The following is a 17802-nucleotide window of genomic DNA, read 5'->3' as shown; positions in this document are numbered from 1 at the left end:
ACCAGTCCTTCCCGAGGGTCCCCAGGGGCCCTCCTCCTCCCCACTATCTTCCCACGGATGTTCAGGGTTCTTACCCCTCTCTCCAGCAGCATGTCTCGGAAATGGGTCACACGCTCCTCCAGGGGCAGAAGAATCTGTGGGGGTGGCGTCTGTGGCCCCTTGTCTACTTGCTGGGTCTCCTCTGGTCCAGGGCTCTCACAGCTTTCAGTCCTTTGGGATATGAGATGCAGAGTTAGCCACGCCCGAGGAGATCTGACTGGTCCCCACTGAAACCTTAAATCCCCCTGAGAGCACTCTTCACAGAGAGAAGAGTCTTGAGTCAGATCTGGTGGCTCATGCCTATAATCCAGGCTTGTGAGAGGCTGAAGCAACAGGACTGCCAAGGGTTGGAGGCCTGGACTATAGAGTGAGACCTTGTCTCCAATAAACAAGAAAAGATGGGGAAAAAGAAACAGAGTCTTGGAAAGCTCTTTGGGCTAAGTTGGCAAAGGAAACTTTTCTTGCCTTGAAAGACAAGTGGCTTTCCTGTGTTCTGTGGGGAGACTGAGAATAAAGTCCTGGTCCACAACCCCCGGGTCCCAAGAAGAAAATGGCTGGGGCAGAATCACAGAGATGTCTCTGAAATGGCCACACCCATGAAGAGCATACAGAGGAGGGAAAGGGAGGCCCACCCTTCTGAAGCACCACTTGAGCTGTGCTTATTAAAGGGGCAGAGCTCCTGATGGGTCTTTTCATAGCTCTGCCTTATTCTAGAAGCACCTGGAAGTCTCCCCAAACATCTAAGTGTCCATGTCTGGAAAGAAATATTTGGCCAAAGTTGTTACCATTATTCCTCATGCTGGCTTTACCTCACTGACAGGCTTCTGGGACACTCCTGTCTTTGAGGATGCAGCGGACCCTTGCCCTGTCCTGCGCTCCAGAGCTCAGTCTGATCTTTACCCTGACCACTCCGATTCCTCATAGGGTCTGCTCCCCAGCCCAAGTTCCACATCTGTCTATGGTCAGGCCTGTGACAGTGTCTGTTGAAAATGACAGGCGGTGTTGGTGCTGCTGGGACAGCGCCAGCACCAGTCACCCCTCTGTACCACCTTCGTCTTGGCTGCTCTCAGGCCATGTTGGCCAGTGATGGTAAGGGCACACAGACAACACTGCGGACAGACTGCCCAGACCTGCAGAAGTACACCCACAGGAGACGCACAGAGCTAAACTCTGTGGAAATCTAGCATGTGCCGAGAGCACTCAGCATTCTGGACCTAACAAGGATTTTGGTTCTCACAGGGCCGTAGTAGAGATGACTCCAAACAAATGGGAAATGTGTGAAGGAACAACAATGGGTGCTGAACCCATGCGGGGATTTTATTTATAGACCAGCTATTTCAGGACAATGTACCGTCTTCGCTTCTTCTATGTCGATGGGAAATTCTGAAAAAGGAAAGTTACCAGTTGATCTGTGATCATGCCAGACTGCAAGGTTATAATTAGGACTTCTTTGTAGTGAGTTTTTATTAGCCCAAAATAGAAGTGTGGAAACAAGGCTTGTATTGTTGTACGTGGAACCCATTATGATCTCCTGTTGTTGCTTATCCAACAAATTATTTTGTTCAGAGCCACTGGATGTCTTCCAGAGGATGGGGCTCTTGGTTTGCCTGGATGAGTCGGAGGCAAGTGCAAAGATACAGTCATGTTTTGGGGTTCTTGTGTTGGGGTGGGCTTTGTACCTTTAATAAAAGGTGAAGCTGAGTATTCCTTGTGGGTGGCAAAGCTTGCTCATTCTGAATTTCGCCCAGAGAGAAAGGCATATGAGCACTGGCTTGGTATCTAGCATGGCATGCTGCGCTGGTGTCGGGTCTTTACAGAATCCTCAGTTGTCCCACACAACAAACCTCAGTTGCCACCCTGCTTTTGTAAATGTCCTAGCTCTAAGTAAAGTCTGGAGGGGTTTTTTCCAACCCCTCACCCACAGAAGATGTTCCCCAACTCTAGATACCAGCACCCCAGAGTCTCCCAACTCCAATGGAGAACTCCTGTTTCCTGTTAGGCAGAGAGATATTGAGGTGACCACCTCCCTCCCTCCAGAGAGTCTCTGACCTCCCATGACTGCTCCTTAGCCCAGCTCTCTGTGTACGTCAAGATCACCCACAACCTTTCAGATCCTTTCAGATCACACGGGTCCTCCCTGCGGAGCCTTCCAGAGGCTAAACTAGTCGCTTAGGTAACACAATGGCAAACCCCAAACAGTTCTCTGTGGCAGTCTAGAGGGCTCAGTTCCCTCTGCAAGCCTGAGTCACTAGCCCGTCTCATCAGGGTCATCTATCACATTACCCACATGAAAGATGTGCGAACCTGAGCTGCAGGATCAATTAGGCAAACCCATGGACCCTATGCTCAAATACAGGGTGATATCAATGCTCATCTCATGAGCTGCTGGAGGGTAAGAGTCTTGCCAATGCTATCACCCCTCACAGCCACATGTTCACAATGTGACATGCATTGCATCAGACACAGAGAACTTCAGGCAAGCCAGGTACCTCACCCACCCAAGTATGCAGTTTGATGGGCATGGACTGAAGAGTGGGGCATACACACAAGCTGCAGGCCAGAGCTGAAGTCCCAGCATCGTAGGACCTAGTATAGCTAGTCTTAGGCCAGGTCTCTGCATGGCATTCCTATCATACCAGCATCTTCACAGGAATAGAAAGCCTTTAGATCGAACATGAGAGAAGAGAAATGAAGGTTACCGCAGGTCATTGCAGCCATGAGGACACCACCTTGTGCAGAGAGAGCTGTTGTCTAGGAAGATTCTAGCTCTAGAGGAGAGTTCTGTGGATGTGATGGGCTCAAGGGAAAAAGCACCAATGTGAACAGGCCGTGGGATCAATGTGCTCTGCTCCTCACAATGAGGCTGCCTGTGTATACAGACAAGCTGTGCAAATCTCTGGATCTTATTGTCAGTGAGATATGAAGTTTTAACAAGATGGTCTTGACATGGCTGCAGCCCAGTTCTGTGATGTGATGGGTCCTGTTGACTCCACCCTGCTGAAACAGTGAACGTAAGGGCCACCTTTGTCTTGACAGCACTGCCTCCCTGAGACAGCAGCTTTTCTCTATACAGGGTGGCAACCCTTGGCTGCAGTAGCCTGAGACAGCAGCAGTTTCTCTCCTCTCATGTTCCACTCTGGACAACAGCCAACCTGAAGGCCTTCTTGGCACAGCCTTATCTGACAGGGATGGCAAAAGTTATAAAGCCAGCACAGCTGTTTGACAAAGATCCAGCAAAGCTGAGTCACATGATGGCTGCCGTACCACCTTTGGTTTTTATCTCCACCTGCTACGTATTTGAGAGACTTTCAATATTTGTACAATTTGGAAATATTAAATTGATGGAAAACTTCTTAAGAATCATTCACGTCTTCTCCCAGGAATGCTATTTCCAAGCTTCCCAAAGACAACCCTGAGCATACTATCCTCCCTCCTGCTTTAGGGAGATGTCCTGATCTACTTGAAGGTTTTCCTGACACCTTTGAGGCTGTGACACACATAAAGAAGGCAGAGGTCTCTTTATGAGGCTGTGAGATATTTTTGAGACATCTGTCCCTGCACTTACTCAGGAACAAAATAATCAAAACAAAATGAACTTTAAAAGGTCAACAAGATTTGGTGGGCTAGAGGAGTTGGCCACAGTTCAGACTGCAAGTCTCTTCCCACTATACACCCAGGCAATTACATGACAAGTACAGCAATCAAGTTAGACTAGCTGAAGCTACTTCTGCCTACGTAGAGACTTATACTGACGGGCAAAGAATGATGTAGAAAGATGATAAAAGTATTCTATAAAGATATAAAATATGAACATTATGACAGAATTTACATAATAACTGCAACCGCTTTGGCCTGAGGCTATTTCTTGGGCACTCTGACCATTAAGAGCTAGAACTACACTGCTTGGGACATCACACTATGCCCGGGATGGCTTGAAGATTGTTTTGGTCAAATGTCCTTGTAGCATGAGAATAACTTATCATATGCCTCTAGATTCTTAAAAAATTGGGTTATGGGGTTAATGAGTAGAAATGATAATTCTTTTTATCAATGATGTCAAAACTTGAGGGAAAATGACTGGAAATGATAATTCTGCTCTGTCATAGTTTATTAATGATGTCTAAAAGATGAGCAAAATGAAGTGAGCTTATTAACAATGATTATAAGACGAGTAAAAGGAAGTAAAACACATATCTGAAAACAAAAATGATATGATCTATGTTTTTGGAACATGAATGTATACCTAATTACTAAATTCTGCATAAATAAAGAAGCACTCTGGCTGCTAGTCAGTCAGGCTGCAAGATTCTCCAGACCATCATGGCCTGGCTCATTCTCTTCCCTCGCCAGCTTCTTATATCCTCTGCTTGTACCTGTCCACCATCGGGGGCGGCTCCCGGCACCTCCTATTCCTGCAAAGCAGCTAAAACTATACAGGGTAGGGAGTGGTAGCCAGAGGCCCACCCACTCCAAGAAGACATCACTACATTTTGCTATGCTGGGTTTCATCTCTGACTCCTCCCTGTGGCTGGGGCTTGATGTGTCCATAGCACTCTTCTGCTGTTGCTCCTACAGATCTGGTGAAGAGGCCTCTTCTGTTGTCACCCAGCTGATTGCCAGGAGGTAACGCCAAAGGCAGCTGTCTCCTGCCTCCAGAAGATCTGAATCGTAGGCTCTACAAATGAACAGTGAGCTCATCTCCGCCAGTGCTGGGCACTGAGGCCAGGGGCATATGGAGTCTTAGTGATAGAGGTGTCCACAGCCTGGCCAGCCTCACTTCTGTCTGTCTCAGTTAGCACGTGCCCACCACCAGTCTGAAGGCCCTGCCAGAACCAGCCTAGAGGCCTTTTCAGATGCCAGCTGGAGTGGCTCATAGTACCTTGATGTACCTCTGTGTCATGGCATATCCACATGGCACATCAGCTCTTGCAGCTGAACTAATAGCCGGTGACTGTACTACTGATTACCTCCCTGGAGCCAGTGCAGTGTGGTGATGGGCAGAGTGAGTAGCCTGGACCCTCATGATTTGGGCCTGTGACAACACTTGTCAGGTCTTTGACAGAATTCCTGGCATAGAAGGAAGCGTCCTGACTGACCAGAAGCTCTGTCCACAAGCAGACTCCTTCCAAATCCCAGACAGGAACACACTTGAGATGCCACCAATGAGGTTATCCAGGTTGTCCTGTTAGATACATCAGTCATGTGGTGAGCAGTTTAGGACCAAGCTCCAGCCACCACCATAACCAGGATATAAGTGGGGATTTCTTGTGAATCCAATATTCCTACTAGTGAAGTAGCTAATCACTGACAATTAATGAAACTCAAACAAACTCTTGAACAGTAGGGTTTGAGCACTTTCTGGATAGGGCCACACCAACCCCCTGTGCAGATAGCACACACCTGCTCTTCAGAAACAAGGCTCCTGTCCTTGGGTCCTGTCCTGATTTTATCCTTCTCTTCCACTGACTGTTGCTGAGTTGTTGTTCCCTTTCACAAATGGAAATCACAAAAAAAAATCACCAAAACTCAAACCACAAGTATATCAGTTCTGGTGAGTTCTGTGAAGTTTTGCCAAATTAGCCAACTTAACCTAAAGGAAAGTCAAGGATCCCCCACATGCAGGGCCATGTGTGGCTATGTGGGCAGATGCGTGGCTATGTGGGCAGATGTGTGGCTATGTGGGCAGATGTGTGGCTATGTGGGCAGATGTGTGGCTATGTGGGCAGATGTGTGGCTATGTGGGCAGATATGTGGATATGTGGGTGATATTCAGAGAGACCGCCTCATCACACTGCTGTGGAAATACAGACAAACAATGTGACAGATGGGTCCCTTAGTGTGTGACTGGAATTAGAGAAGTCAAGGCAATGGTGTGCGTGACTTCATTATGAAGATTCCCGAGGTAGCAAGTATCCTCTGTGTCCCCTTGTGATGCTCTGTGCTACAAGACTCAGTTTTTCAGGTCTTGAACCTCCTGACTGTGACTTAATTAACCTCTATGCCTCAAAAATGACCTAGTTTCTGATACTCATTCAGTTAAAGCAGCAGATATGAAGACATTAGAGGCATCGTACCATTCATGTCTGCAGTGGGAGTCACCATGTTGGGATAGAATCCCTGACCTGGGTGCCTGGGCTGTCTTATGAAAGTTGGTTTTTCTTACAGAACCATTCCGACATCTTTTCCTACAACTGCAGAGCCCAGTCCCTGGGTTCCTGTGGGCAGTGAATGGCTTATTGCCCCTCATCACCAACAATTAGTAAGTAAATCCTTGTTGGGTTTGACTTTGTGGTTACAACTTTCTTGAAGACATTGAATGCAATAGAATTTCAGGTCCACTTCCTAAAGAGAATTGATTTTGCTGTCTTCAGCTTTCCTTCGATAGCATCTATTAGCCCTACGTCCTCACAGCCCCACCCTATGCCAGCTTTTGTCTTAGTATTGTAGACTGGTAACTGCAGAAGCTGCCCAATGTGCAAACTGCCGCATTGTTTAAGTCTTCTCAATGTGTGGCCGTGGGGTTCTACTGTCACTGATGGAAGTAATAAAAGAAATTTTCTTTACAAATGTACCATAGTTAGATTTTTTTCATTGCTGTATACAAGTCAGGAGCTGAGAGAGAAATGGTAGGACTCAAATAAGGCTGGCTGCCAGCAGTCCGGGAGTCTCTGGAGTCTGCCAGAGAGTGCACTAATTTCTCCATTCCCACTGTCCTTATGCCCTCAATAGCAATAAAATCGGATTCACATTGTGGGGCAGAGGGAGAAATGTTGGGTATGAATTAAGTTTGCTCTCCATGGTCTCACACACCTTAGATCTCACCCTAAAATGTAGTATGGGACCTTAGGCAACTCTTCTCAAACCCCATTTCATTGTTGTACATTTTCTATCCATAAAATTTAAATACTTATAGTATCTGTCATTTGAGATTTTGAAAAAAATTAAATGGGATAAAAATGTCTAGTGTTTATTTACAATTATCTGTGTAAGATCCCTTTTAAATTGATATCATGTGCTTAAATGTCTTAGTACAGCAGGTGGTTTGTCAATGACATTGATTTGGGATTTTGTAACAATGGTGATGATGGTAATGAAGATGGTGATGCCATGGGACCATGGCAATGATGATGATGATGGTAGTGATAATGATAATGATGGTGATGCTGTTAGTAATGGTGGCAATGATGCTGATGGTGACAGTGATGGTGATGGTGGTGCTAACAATGATAACAATGACATGAATGATGGCAATGATGACAGTTGGGAACCCTTTTTGGCTATGGTGGCTTTGGCCATTCACAATTGCTCCTCCCCAACTGAGTTCCAGCTTCTGCCTAGCTAGGGACATATCCCCCTCTTATTTGATTTAATGGATGGGGAAAACTGTCTTCCAGAAAAAAATGGCTAGGAATTTATCATCAAAATACCACCAGCCTGTAACTCTGGTGTTAAACACAATATACAATTCTGCAGGAATCAAAGTTTCTGTGAATCTTTTTGCCTTATGGGGCCTCCGACATCTTATCGTGGAGTGTTACAAATGATCTTCAGATGTAGCGCACTTTGAGCGATCTCTGTGTCTGGCATTTAGCCTCCACACTGTGCGGTGCAGGGGTATGCTTCTGGCAGCTGTAAAGCAGGTTGGCTCATCAATCTGGGGCTCTGGGGTCCTGGGGTTCTGGAAAAGACCAGAGCAAGGGAGCCTCAGCTCTGCCTACACTCTTCAGGCGGGGACACAAAGCTCACGCTGCTATGGGGACAGATGACTCTCTAAGGTGGATCAGAGCCATAGGCAAAATTTAAGCTGAGGGCCTGGCACACTTCTAAGCCAGAAATATGCAAGGAGCTGAGCAGAGCTGTTGTTCTTCTGCTGTTTCTTGACAGTTTACAAGGAAGTTTCCCAGCATTCACCAAATCCCTTATCTGCTATGCCCCAGGCCAGGAAGGCCTCGAAGGCTGGGTAACCATTCTGTGTGTCCTCAGTGTGGGTATATTTACTCATCTCTCCCACCATCTGCTGACCTTGTGGTTACAACTGTCAGTATACGTCAGGAGCCACACTAGACATAGAGGACAGAATAAAGAGTGACAGAAACAGCTGTGTCCTGACTTCATACGTTTTTGGGTCCTATAGCATGTTGGTGGCCCTGTGGGCAAAGGTTTTTTTGTCATTCATAAGCCATGAGTCCCTTGGTTGTGAATTAGCTGCTGAAAAGTATCTTGATTATATAATTCTCTGTGTAACCACATCAAACCCTCTAAGTTGAGATAACACATTCAAATGGCTTAGTACAATAGCTGATCAGCAAATGGTTCTGATTTGATTTATGGTGGTGGCCTCTTCTGACTTGTGGCAGAATCCCAGTGAGCCTGGAGCTCCAACTCCTGGAACCACCAGAAGCAAGACATCTTTATAGCAGACCAGGCGACAGGCACTGGTTGGTACACCTGTTCCATTGGTGGCTCTGATGGGTACTATGCCCCTCTTATACTGCTCTAATGCTTGGATTAGCTAAATCTGGAAGGTTTCCCAGCAGTCACAGGTTCTTAATCAGTAGCAGATGTGTTTCTGAAATGCCACCCTGCCGCATCGCATTGGGAGCACATGAAGGTGGGTCTGGGAGCTGACATTTACCAGAGTCTGCATACAGCACAAACTCCCTAGGCAAGCTTGGCCAACAACCTTTCCCTAAGGAAGTCCTCAACCAGACCAGGTCTCGGCCAAGTGAGAGCAGTAGGTATTTGGAGCATGATTGACACTCAGAGCAAACTGTAACAATAAAATGTTGTAATAGGAGGAGCGGCAGGGCTGCGTCCCCGGCATCCAGCCGCCCGCATGGTTAGCTTATGTCCCCAAATAATTACATGGAAACTGTATTCTTTTAAACACTGTCTGGCCCATTAGTTCCGGCCTCTTATTGGTTAGCTCTTACATAATAGTGACGGTGATGATGGTGATGATGATGATGATAATGACGGTGGTCATTTGTGGGGTATACCTTTTGGGGACTATTGAAGAAAAGAAACAAACCGTGGACACATGCATCTCAGAATACAAGGCTCTTTGAAAATTTTACTTAAAACGGGAAGAAGCCTCGTGTACTCAATACAGGAAAGGCAGGGGCCATTTTTAAAAACCTTCTTAGATCCATCACCCAAAGCAGACAGAGTTGCAAGAAAAACAAAGCAAAAAGCCACAGGCGTCTTGACACACTGAATTATGAATGGGTGCTGTCTGATCACAGTCCCACAGGTCTTCAGTATCGGCAGCTGTCTGAGAAGAAGGCACATGGAGCCCCCACACCATGAGGCCCTGAGCACTAGCTAGTCCTTAGCCCCACAGTGAGCAAAGTCCTAGGGTTAGAGACACCTGACTTCAAACCAAGCATCTCTTCAAAATTGTAGCTGACATAAAAGTGTCTAAACTGCAGGAAAGCCCACGGGATACGGGGAGGCTGCGGAGGGGTGGGGCTTTGAAAACTTCCCAGGTAAGACCTCCACTGAAGGAAAATTAGGAAGGCCAGGAGCACCAGGGACAACAAAGGCAAAGGAAGTTGTGGGAAAGAGAGCACAAAGCCCAAACACAGGACCCCTTTGTCCCTTACTTAGCAGAGGGTGCTAGGTTGAACTCAGGGGCACAGCCACAGCCCTACCCCATCACATCATGACATCAACATGGGCAACCAAATCGAGGCCTCGTCCCACTCCCAGTCAGTACACAACTGAAAATATGGACAAAATAGTGTGGATACCAACAATAAGGCAAGGATGGTACACCCAAGAGCCTGAGGAAAGCATAACTGTAGAAACTGAGCTAAAAAAATTAGAAAGAGTATGATATAGGCCACTAAATAACAGCACAAAAAAGAGCAGAAAACACGAGGGAGGAGACAATTGGAAAAAAATAAAGATTTGGAGAAGAAATCTAAGAAAATCAAAGAAATGTTTAAAAACAAACAAGAAAACATTAGAGAGGAAAAACTACAGTAACCAGAATACGTGTGACCAAGGATGATCATGTCTTAACAGAAATAGAAATTGAGGGGGCCAGTGAAAGAGCCCAGTGGGTAAAGATGCCTGCTGCCTAGCGATATAGGCCTGAGTTCAACCCTGGAAGCCCACGTAAAGGTGAAGGGTGAGAACCCTCCACAAAGTTGTCTTCTGACCTCCATTTGCCACACACACACACACACACACACACACTGTGCACACACATATGCACCATAGCAATAAATAAATAGACATGTAAAAGGAATTCGAAGTCAAGAAGGGAGATAACTGGGATGCTAGGAACCATGGGGTAAAGAAGAGCCAAAGAGCAGACTTAGAGTCTCTAACACGATGAACAATGGTGCAACAGAACACAGTAAAACACAGGCAAGGAAGGGGCCAGATGTGAAAAGACACCTCCATATTTTAGTAGCATACACCTCAGACCTGCGGCAACCAATCATCACTAAGGAGCATTTTTTTTTTTATCATCATTTTAAACACATCACCTATGTTAAAACCCAGGGGTTTGTAAGGAGCAGATCATCTGTGGAAGACACCAGGGAATACATAAGTTGCTTTGGAAATTGACTTTGTCAGGAGAGAGCATCAAACCTTAGGCTGTGAAGCACCTAGAAGCATCTGGGGGGAGAGTCTCAACGAAGGGTTCTCTACATTGGGTCGGTCTGTAGTCTGTGAAGCTCCTAGAAGCATCTGGGGGGAGAGTCTCAACAAAGGGTTCTCTACATTGGGTCGGTCTGTAGTCTGTGAAGCACCTAGAAGCATCTGGGGGAGGAGTCTCAACAAAGGGTTCTCTACATTGGGTCGGTCTGTGTCAGGAGCCATGTCCCCCCAAATTATTATAGGAATCACCACCTTGAGAAGTTTTGCAGAGGGCTTCACTTCCCAATTGTATTGAGAATAGTTTTACTGACCAAGCCTATCCCACACCCAAATTAACTGTTAATAAAGAGCTATCTGTTAGCGGAACCCGCCTCACATTCCAAACTATCTAGAGAACTAGGTGGGTCAACTTGAGACTTCCTGACCAAGGAATCGTGATCTGACCGATCGTAACCTCTTGGCCTACGTGATGGGCATGGACCACGTGGCAAGATCCCGTGCCCCAGCCCCCCAAGCTCCTCATCCAGGGGCTATATAAGCTGTAACCATGACTCTAATAAATGAAGGCTTTGACAAGAATTATGCTTGGCCTTCTTCCTCTTATCGACCTATGTCTTTCAGGTGGTACCTCTCTGTGACCCTGGAATAACTGACCAGCCAGGCGGGTTACAGACCCTAGACAGAGTGACCCATCAAGGCGGTCAACAGGTCTGTGGGCATGTCTACAGGGATGGCCTTAATTCATTTCACTGATGCGGGGAAACGTATCCCGCTGTGAGTGCTCAGCACCATCACCTAGACAGAGGATCCTGAAACCATATGCATGAGGAAATGGAGCTGAGCACAGCAAGAAAGCAAGAGGGCATTGCATGCATTCATTCTCGCTCTGCTCTTAACGTTCTAATAATTACAGACTGATAGCTGGAATTGTGACCTAAAGTAAATCTTTTTCCCCTCAGAGGCTTGTGGTTGGGTGTTTCATTCCAGCCGCAGGAACTAGGGCAGTGTGTAAAGGCATTTGCCACACAAGCCTGGTGATCTGAGCTTGATCCCTGAAACCCATGTAAAGGTGGAAGAAATGAACTGACTCAATAAAGCTGCCTTTGACCTCCACATATACATGATGACATGCGCGTACCCCACCCCCACATCATAGACACAGGCAATAATAAACAAAATTAAAGCAATAGTAGCAGAAAAATAGTCAAACTATTAAAATGCAAACAAAATGGCAAACTTCAGGCCCCAGTGTTTAGAAATCTTGAAAGAATGAGTCGGTCAAATCACCTGCTACATCCCAGAAAGTCCTGGCCAGGTGTGATGATCTCCTGGTGGGAGGCATTCCGGCACACCATAAACCTAACGTGACCTGGAGTCTGTGCAACCCCAGGTACACAAGAGTATCATGGGTCCAGACTACACAGCATTCTGCTCTGTAAAGAAGTGCAACCCCACGTACACAGTGTAATGGGTCCAGCCTACACAGCACCCTGCTCTGTAAAGAAGTGCAACCCCACGTACATAAGTGTAATGGGTCCAGCCTACACAGCACCCTGCTCTGTAAAGAAGTGCAACCCCACGTACACAAGTGTAATGGGTCCAGCCTACACAGCACCCTGCTCTGTAAAGAAGTTTTAAAGTCTTTAGTGACAAGGAGTAGATGAGACAAGTCTAAAGATTAAAAGAAACTGAGACAAAATACCAACCGCCTGCAGGAGCTGAACTTAACTGAGACCCTTGTTTAGTGTAAAAGAAAACAGATCAAGGAACCTTGAATCCTCTAGGAACTGGAGAGCACCTGATGATGTCAAAAGATTCTTAGTGGTTTACTTTCAAGGCTTATATTAAGCCATTATCCTAAGATATTTACAAGTAAAATGTACACAGTGCTTGGGGTTTGTCAGAATAACTGGGGAGCCATGAACCAGAGCCCCCACACACCCAGACAGGCCTTCAGGCCAACCTAATAAACACCAACCCTTGCTGAGACCCTTCCTGGGTGAATAGAGGTTGTGGGAACAGGGAAATCTAAATGTGAGGGTGAGGTGTATTTTGTTTACTGTGTTGAATTCTTCTGTAATTACAGTTAAGACGACCATTACAGGAAGTATTCATTTGTCATCCTCACTGTGGGGCCTGCTCCAGCAGTGTTAGCAGGAAAGTGGTTTGCTTTCTCTCTCCCATCAGCTCCAGGCCTGTTTGCTTTGATGCTTTGTCTAACCTGGGTGTTACAAATGCACCAGCTTGTGTTGCTCACACTGCCCCTCAGTGGTGCTGTCCTGCCTCCAGGCAGGGCCCTCAGGCAGCTTCCCTCTATAGGAGCACACACTGGTTTCCTTGTCTTGCTGGCCTTTGATCATCTGGAATCATAACCACCTTCCTCCCCCAAACTGAGTAGTCTCCATAATAGAGGAACAACCACACAGATCAGAATTATTGTTTATCGTATGGAAAACACAGTGTCGCTCATGGAAGATGAGAAGAAAGGGGCTTAATGCCTCTGCAGGGTTTGGGATGCTCTAAGCTGTTGACAATCTTTATTTTTATTAAATTATTTCATTTATTTTACATAACAACCAGAGTTTCCCCCCCCCGCCTCTCTTTTCATCCCCTCCCTCCACCTCTCATCCCCCACACATCTACTCTTCCTCTGTTCCAAAAGGGTAAGATCTCCCATGGCAGTCAACAAAGCATAGCTTATCAAGTTGAGGCAGCACCAAGGCTGGCTGAGGCATCCCAGCATGGGGACTAAATTCCTAAAAGCCAGATCATACACCAGGGACAGGTTCTGATCCCACTGCTGGGGCCCCACAAATAGACCAAGCCACACAACTGTCACCCACATGCAGAGATCATGTGACAATCTATTTTATTAAAAAATAATAAATGTGGAGATCCTTCCCCCACTTGACAGTGTCCCTCTGTATTCCAGTGGTGACATGTGTGGAACCCCTGGCAGAGGAGTATCACACAATAAGTATTGGCTAGCTGACTTCAGCAAGCTTACTGAAGGCAGACGGGCCTCTGGAAAGAAAAGATGCCATAGCCCTCCAGTGTGCACCAACCAGCCAGCTTTGCCTTATCCCATTTCATGTACCCCACGAGCTACCTGTCCACTTAAGAAACTGTCTAGCAACTTCGAAATGTTGCAGCCATTTCAGAATTGTCATGTGGGTCTCTGGGCTGCTGGTGTTCCTGGAGGAAGCTGAGAAACAACTGAAACCCCCCTCGCAGGTGTGGGCCTGGTAGCTTGACAATCAGTGGGAGGGAAGGTGTTCTCGGGGTGGGAAGTGCCCTAGACTCCAGGCAGAAGGAAAGAGTACAGTAGAGCTGGACATTACAACTGGCTGCTGAAGAGAGGGACTCAGTCCCCAGAACCAGAACCAGAACCAGAAACCAGCACAACACTACCCAAGGCCCCAGACCATAGACTATCGTCCTCTGGACCACTGTCTATGCAGCCCCAAATCTCTACACACTGGGTGGTGACTGGTATTTGTTCAGTGTGTGGCTGATGAGGAGGGCAAGGTTTACATCATCTGGGAAGGTGTCCATTCACTTATCAGCCATCCACTTTGCCTGCCTTCCAGAGCCTCAACCTTTCATAGCAGAAACTAGACTGTGTGGTTGCCTGGCAAGAGCTTCAGGTCTGGCATTGTCTCAGAAATCTGCATCCTGCTAGCAAGATGAGCTGTTGACCTGCTGAAGCATCCTGGGGCCCCAAACACAGGACCCTGCACACACTTTGACAAGCCAGTCATATGGACCTTGAAGTGGAGAAGACATGCCTTGCTCTCTTCATGTGAGAGTGTCTTGCTCATGCTCCACAGCCTTGAGGAGGGACCTGCATATGCGCAGGGCTGTACTACAGAGTTCTGGAAGGCCCAAGGACTTCCAGCAACCACCAGACTATAGGCTTCTAGAACGAAGTATATGAAGAGACTCTCATTGGAAGAGATTCTGCCAAAGGCTGTTCTATGCACGGGATGGGAGGTCAGAAGTAACACACCATGATTTTATCTCCAAGTTCCCTGCCAGCCTGGACCATCTCAAGGATGCCTGCCTGCCCTTGCTCATACAGGGTGAAGATCACGGGGCCAATGAAAGCCAAGTTCTCACTATACAATAAGTGTAAGATGGATGTTAGGTAAGTAGGGTATAGAAAACCAATGAAGAGCAATCAGAGGCCAGACACTCTAGACCCCATTCTAGTCTGGCCTCTTAACATAACAAGCAGATTTCAGACTTCTCTTAGTTTAAATGAAAAGCTTTATGATAAATATGAACTCTGCCTCTCCCACCCACAAGGAAACAGCCCTGTGTGCAGACAAAGCATCAAAGTCTGTAACACAGCTGTCTCCTGACTAATGCTCCCCCATCTAGGAAATATGTGAGTTTTGTCGCTTTCAGAATAAAGTAAATTCAGAAGACTGTTCACTTTGTAGCTTGAAAAGACAAATTGAAATCCTATGACAAACTGCTACATCCGCACTCCATCTTCTCAGAGGCAGATGTCAATGAAGGGTCCTGCGTGGGACACCTTAGTGATACATGGCACAGATCCAACACAGGTTTCTATGCCGAGTCAATTGATCACCAGAAAGAATGAATTAAGTGCAAGTGATTGCTTAAAAGCTAAGTGGAGGTGAGTAATTTGTTCATCACCGCACTTGTCAAAGACTACACAGACTTCGCACTCCTGTTGTCTCACAATGTCCCCGGGAAATCATTCAGGGCTGGCACAGAGAGGCAGGGCAGGCTATTATCTTCCGGGGCCATCTTTAGAGACGTGATTTCAGAACATTGTCTTAAAGTATTTTGAAATACTTCCCACTCTCAGTAGTAATTTTCCAAAATGGTCCCCCACACTCAAATGTTGAATACTTGGTCTTCAGTTGGTGGAATCATCTGGAAAGGATTAGGAAGGGTGGTCTTGTTGGAGGAGGTGTGTAACTCTGAACTTCAAGGTTTCAAAAGTTCCACACCATTGCCAGTGTGTTTTTTTCTCTTTGCTTCCTACTTGTAGATCAAGATATGAGTTCTCAGCTGTCCCTGCCACCATGCTTTTGCTCTGGCCTCTAACCATCTGCAACTGTAAGACCAATTAAATACAGACAGGGTTTCTCTGTAGCTTTGGAGCCTGTCCTGGAACTAGCTCTTGTAGACCAGGCTGGCCTGAAATCACAAAGATCTATCTGCCCCTGCCTCCCAAGTGCTGGGATTAAAGGCATGTGCCACCACCGCCTGGCTTAAGCAGTTTCTTTTCTAAATTACCATGGTCATGGCATTTTGTCGTAGCATTAGAAAAGTAACTAAGACATCAGGGAAGGAAGGAGAAGGGCTCAGCTCACACTTGAGGACAAGAGCTCTGTATACTGACCTTCCTGTTGACCAGATGGCAGCAGTTCTCTGACTGCAAAGGGGTCACCTCCTCCACCTTCCCACAGACAACACTATCCATGGATAGTCTTGACTTGAAGACTATCCAAGGATTGGGAGCTTCTAAACCTCCCATCTTGACCTTGTTGGCCAAGTTAGAAAGTTACTATTAAATTCTTATGTTTAGCTTTCAGATAATGGCATTTTTAATTTATTCTAAAGGGGTTCATCTTGCCATAGGGTCATGTCTGGGGTACAGACCTACATGAAGATGAATTATATCCATACAGTTCCTGGGAGAGAATCTCAAAAACACAAAGGTGGGATTCTCTGTGGTACCCACCTCCTCCTAAGTGGTCTGAAATTGCTTTTCACCATAGCTCCATCTGGAGACTCTTGGTCTGGGAGTAGAGCAATAGGGGAAGATTTAGAGAATGCAACAGAATGACATAAGGCCACTTCTTACTCATCCCAGCAACTTGGGTCTTCAAGGAGAGCTGAATATGACCTCAAAAATGATCTATATTAGTAACTTTTCTCATAGCTTTGACAACACCCACCATAAATAAGTTAAAGCTGAGTTTCTTTTGACCCATAGGTTGGGGGGACCGACCATCATGGCAAGGAAGGCATGGTGGCAGAGGAACAGCAGCTGGTCGCATTGTGTCTACAGCCTGAACTCTCAGACAGTGAATGCTGCTGTCCACATTCAGGATGGGTGTTGAAACACCCTCATGGAGGTATGTCTCCTAGGTGATTCTAAATCCTGCCAAGTTGATAGTCAAGATTAACCATAACAACACTTTACTTGATCTGACAATTCTGTGGCAGGTGACACTCAGCTTGGTACATCCAAAGCCAACATTTGTGTCTCAAAAGGTTAGAGACCAACATAATAAACAATGCCCCATATTTTAGTAAACCCAGAGCAAAAAAATCTGTACTGATGTCATGGAAATGTCAGAATGCTATCAAAGCCACTGTGCTGATGGTAACTAAAGGACAAAATTCATTGACTCAGTGGAAACCCAATTCTTGAATGGCAAAACCTGGCTTCTCAGGAAGGGACAAGCTACCACGTATGCGCATAACAACTTCTCTGTAATGTTTCGTGGTTACTTCCATTCTGGTTTCTAAACCAGATGACATACTTTTGCTAAGTGCCCGAAAATAATTCCATTTGAATTTGAAATAAAGTCCCAACTCTCTAAAATAGCAGCACACTCCAAAATCAGGCCCAAATTATAAAAAGACCCAGTCTTCAGAAAGTAGGAACTGGCAGGACCTCTAAGCCCTGCACGAGAAGGGGACATGCAGGAATGAGCCAATTTTCTGGTCCCCGGGGAAGATGGATGAGTTTGCATCAGGAACACATCCCACTAAATAGTAAATAACAAGCTTTCAGGAAATGGCACTCACCAGGTAGTTTAAAATACTTCTGTGTTTGGAAAGCTTGTCATTGTGACATATTTCTTCTCCAAGAGGATTTTAGGGAAAGTATCATTTGCACCTACATTATCTGCACAATCAATTTAATTCCATCTGTGTCTGAATGCCCCGAGTGGTTTCAGCTGTGCCAGGGCTCATCAGAATGCAGAGGTAGAGAAGAATCTAGAATCGCTATCACTATCATTTAGCCCCTATTTCTATATATCATGACATATTGGGCCAGCAAGTCACACCTTGCCAGAAAGTTCTCATTGCTTTTCCAAGAGGGAAAATATTATTTATACTATAAGGGCAGGTCAAGATGAAGTGATTCCAGAAAGA

At 46.1% G+C, this 17802-nt stretch overlaps 1 protein-coding gene across 1 annotated transcript in view; it reads right to left on the bottom strand.

The window, feature by feature from the left end:
- The window catches only part of Tcerg1l (transcription elongation regulator 1 like), a 184150-nt gene that overhangs the window by 20134 nt on the left and 146214 nt on the right, over nt 1-17802 (bottom strand). The window contains exon 9 of the mRNA XM_057779012.1: nt 75-210. Within this exon, the coding sequence (XP_057634995.1) occupies nt 75-210 (136 nt within the window). The remainder of the gene's footprint in view (nt 1-74; nt 211-17802) is intronic.

The sequence above is a fragment of the Chionomys nivalis genome, chromosome 8 (genome assembly GCF_950005125.1).
Source record: "Chionomys nivalis chromosome 8, mChiNiv1.1, whole genome shotgun sequence".
Lineage (NCBI taxonomy): Eukaryota > Metazoa > Chordata > Mammalia > Rodentia > Cricetidae > Chionomys > Chionomys nivalis.
This window is presented reverse-complemented; position numbering and strand designations above follow the sequence as displayed.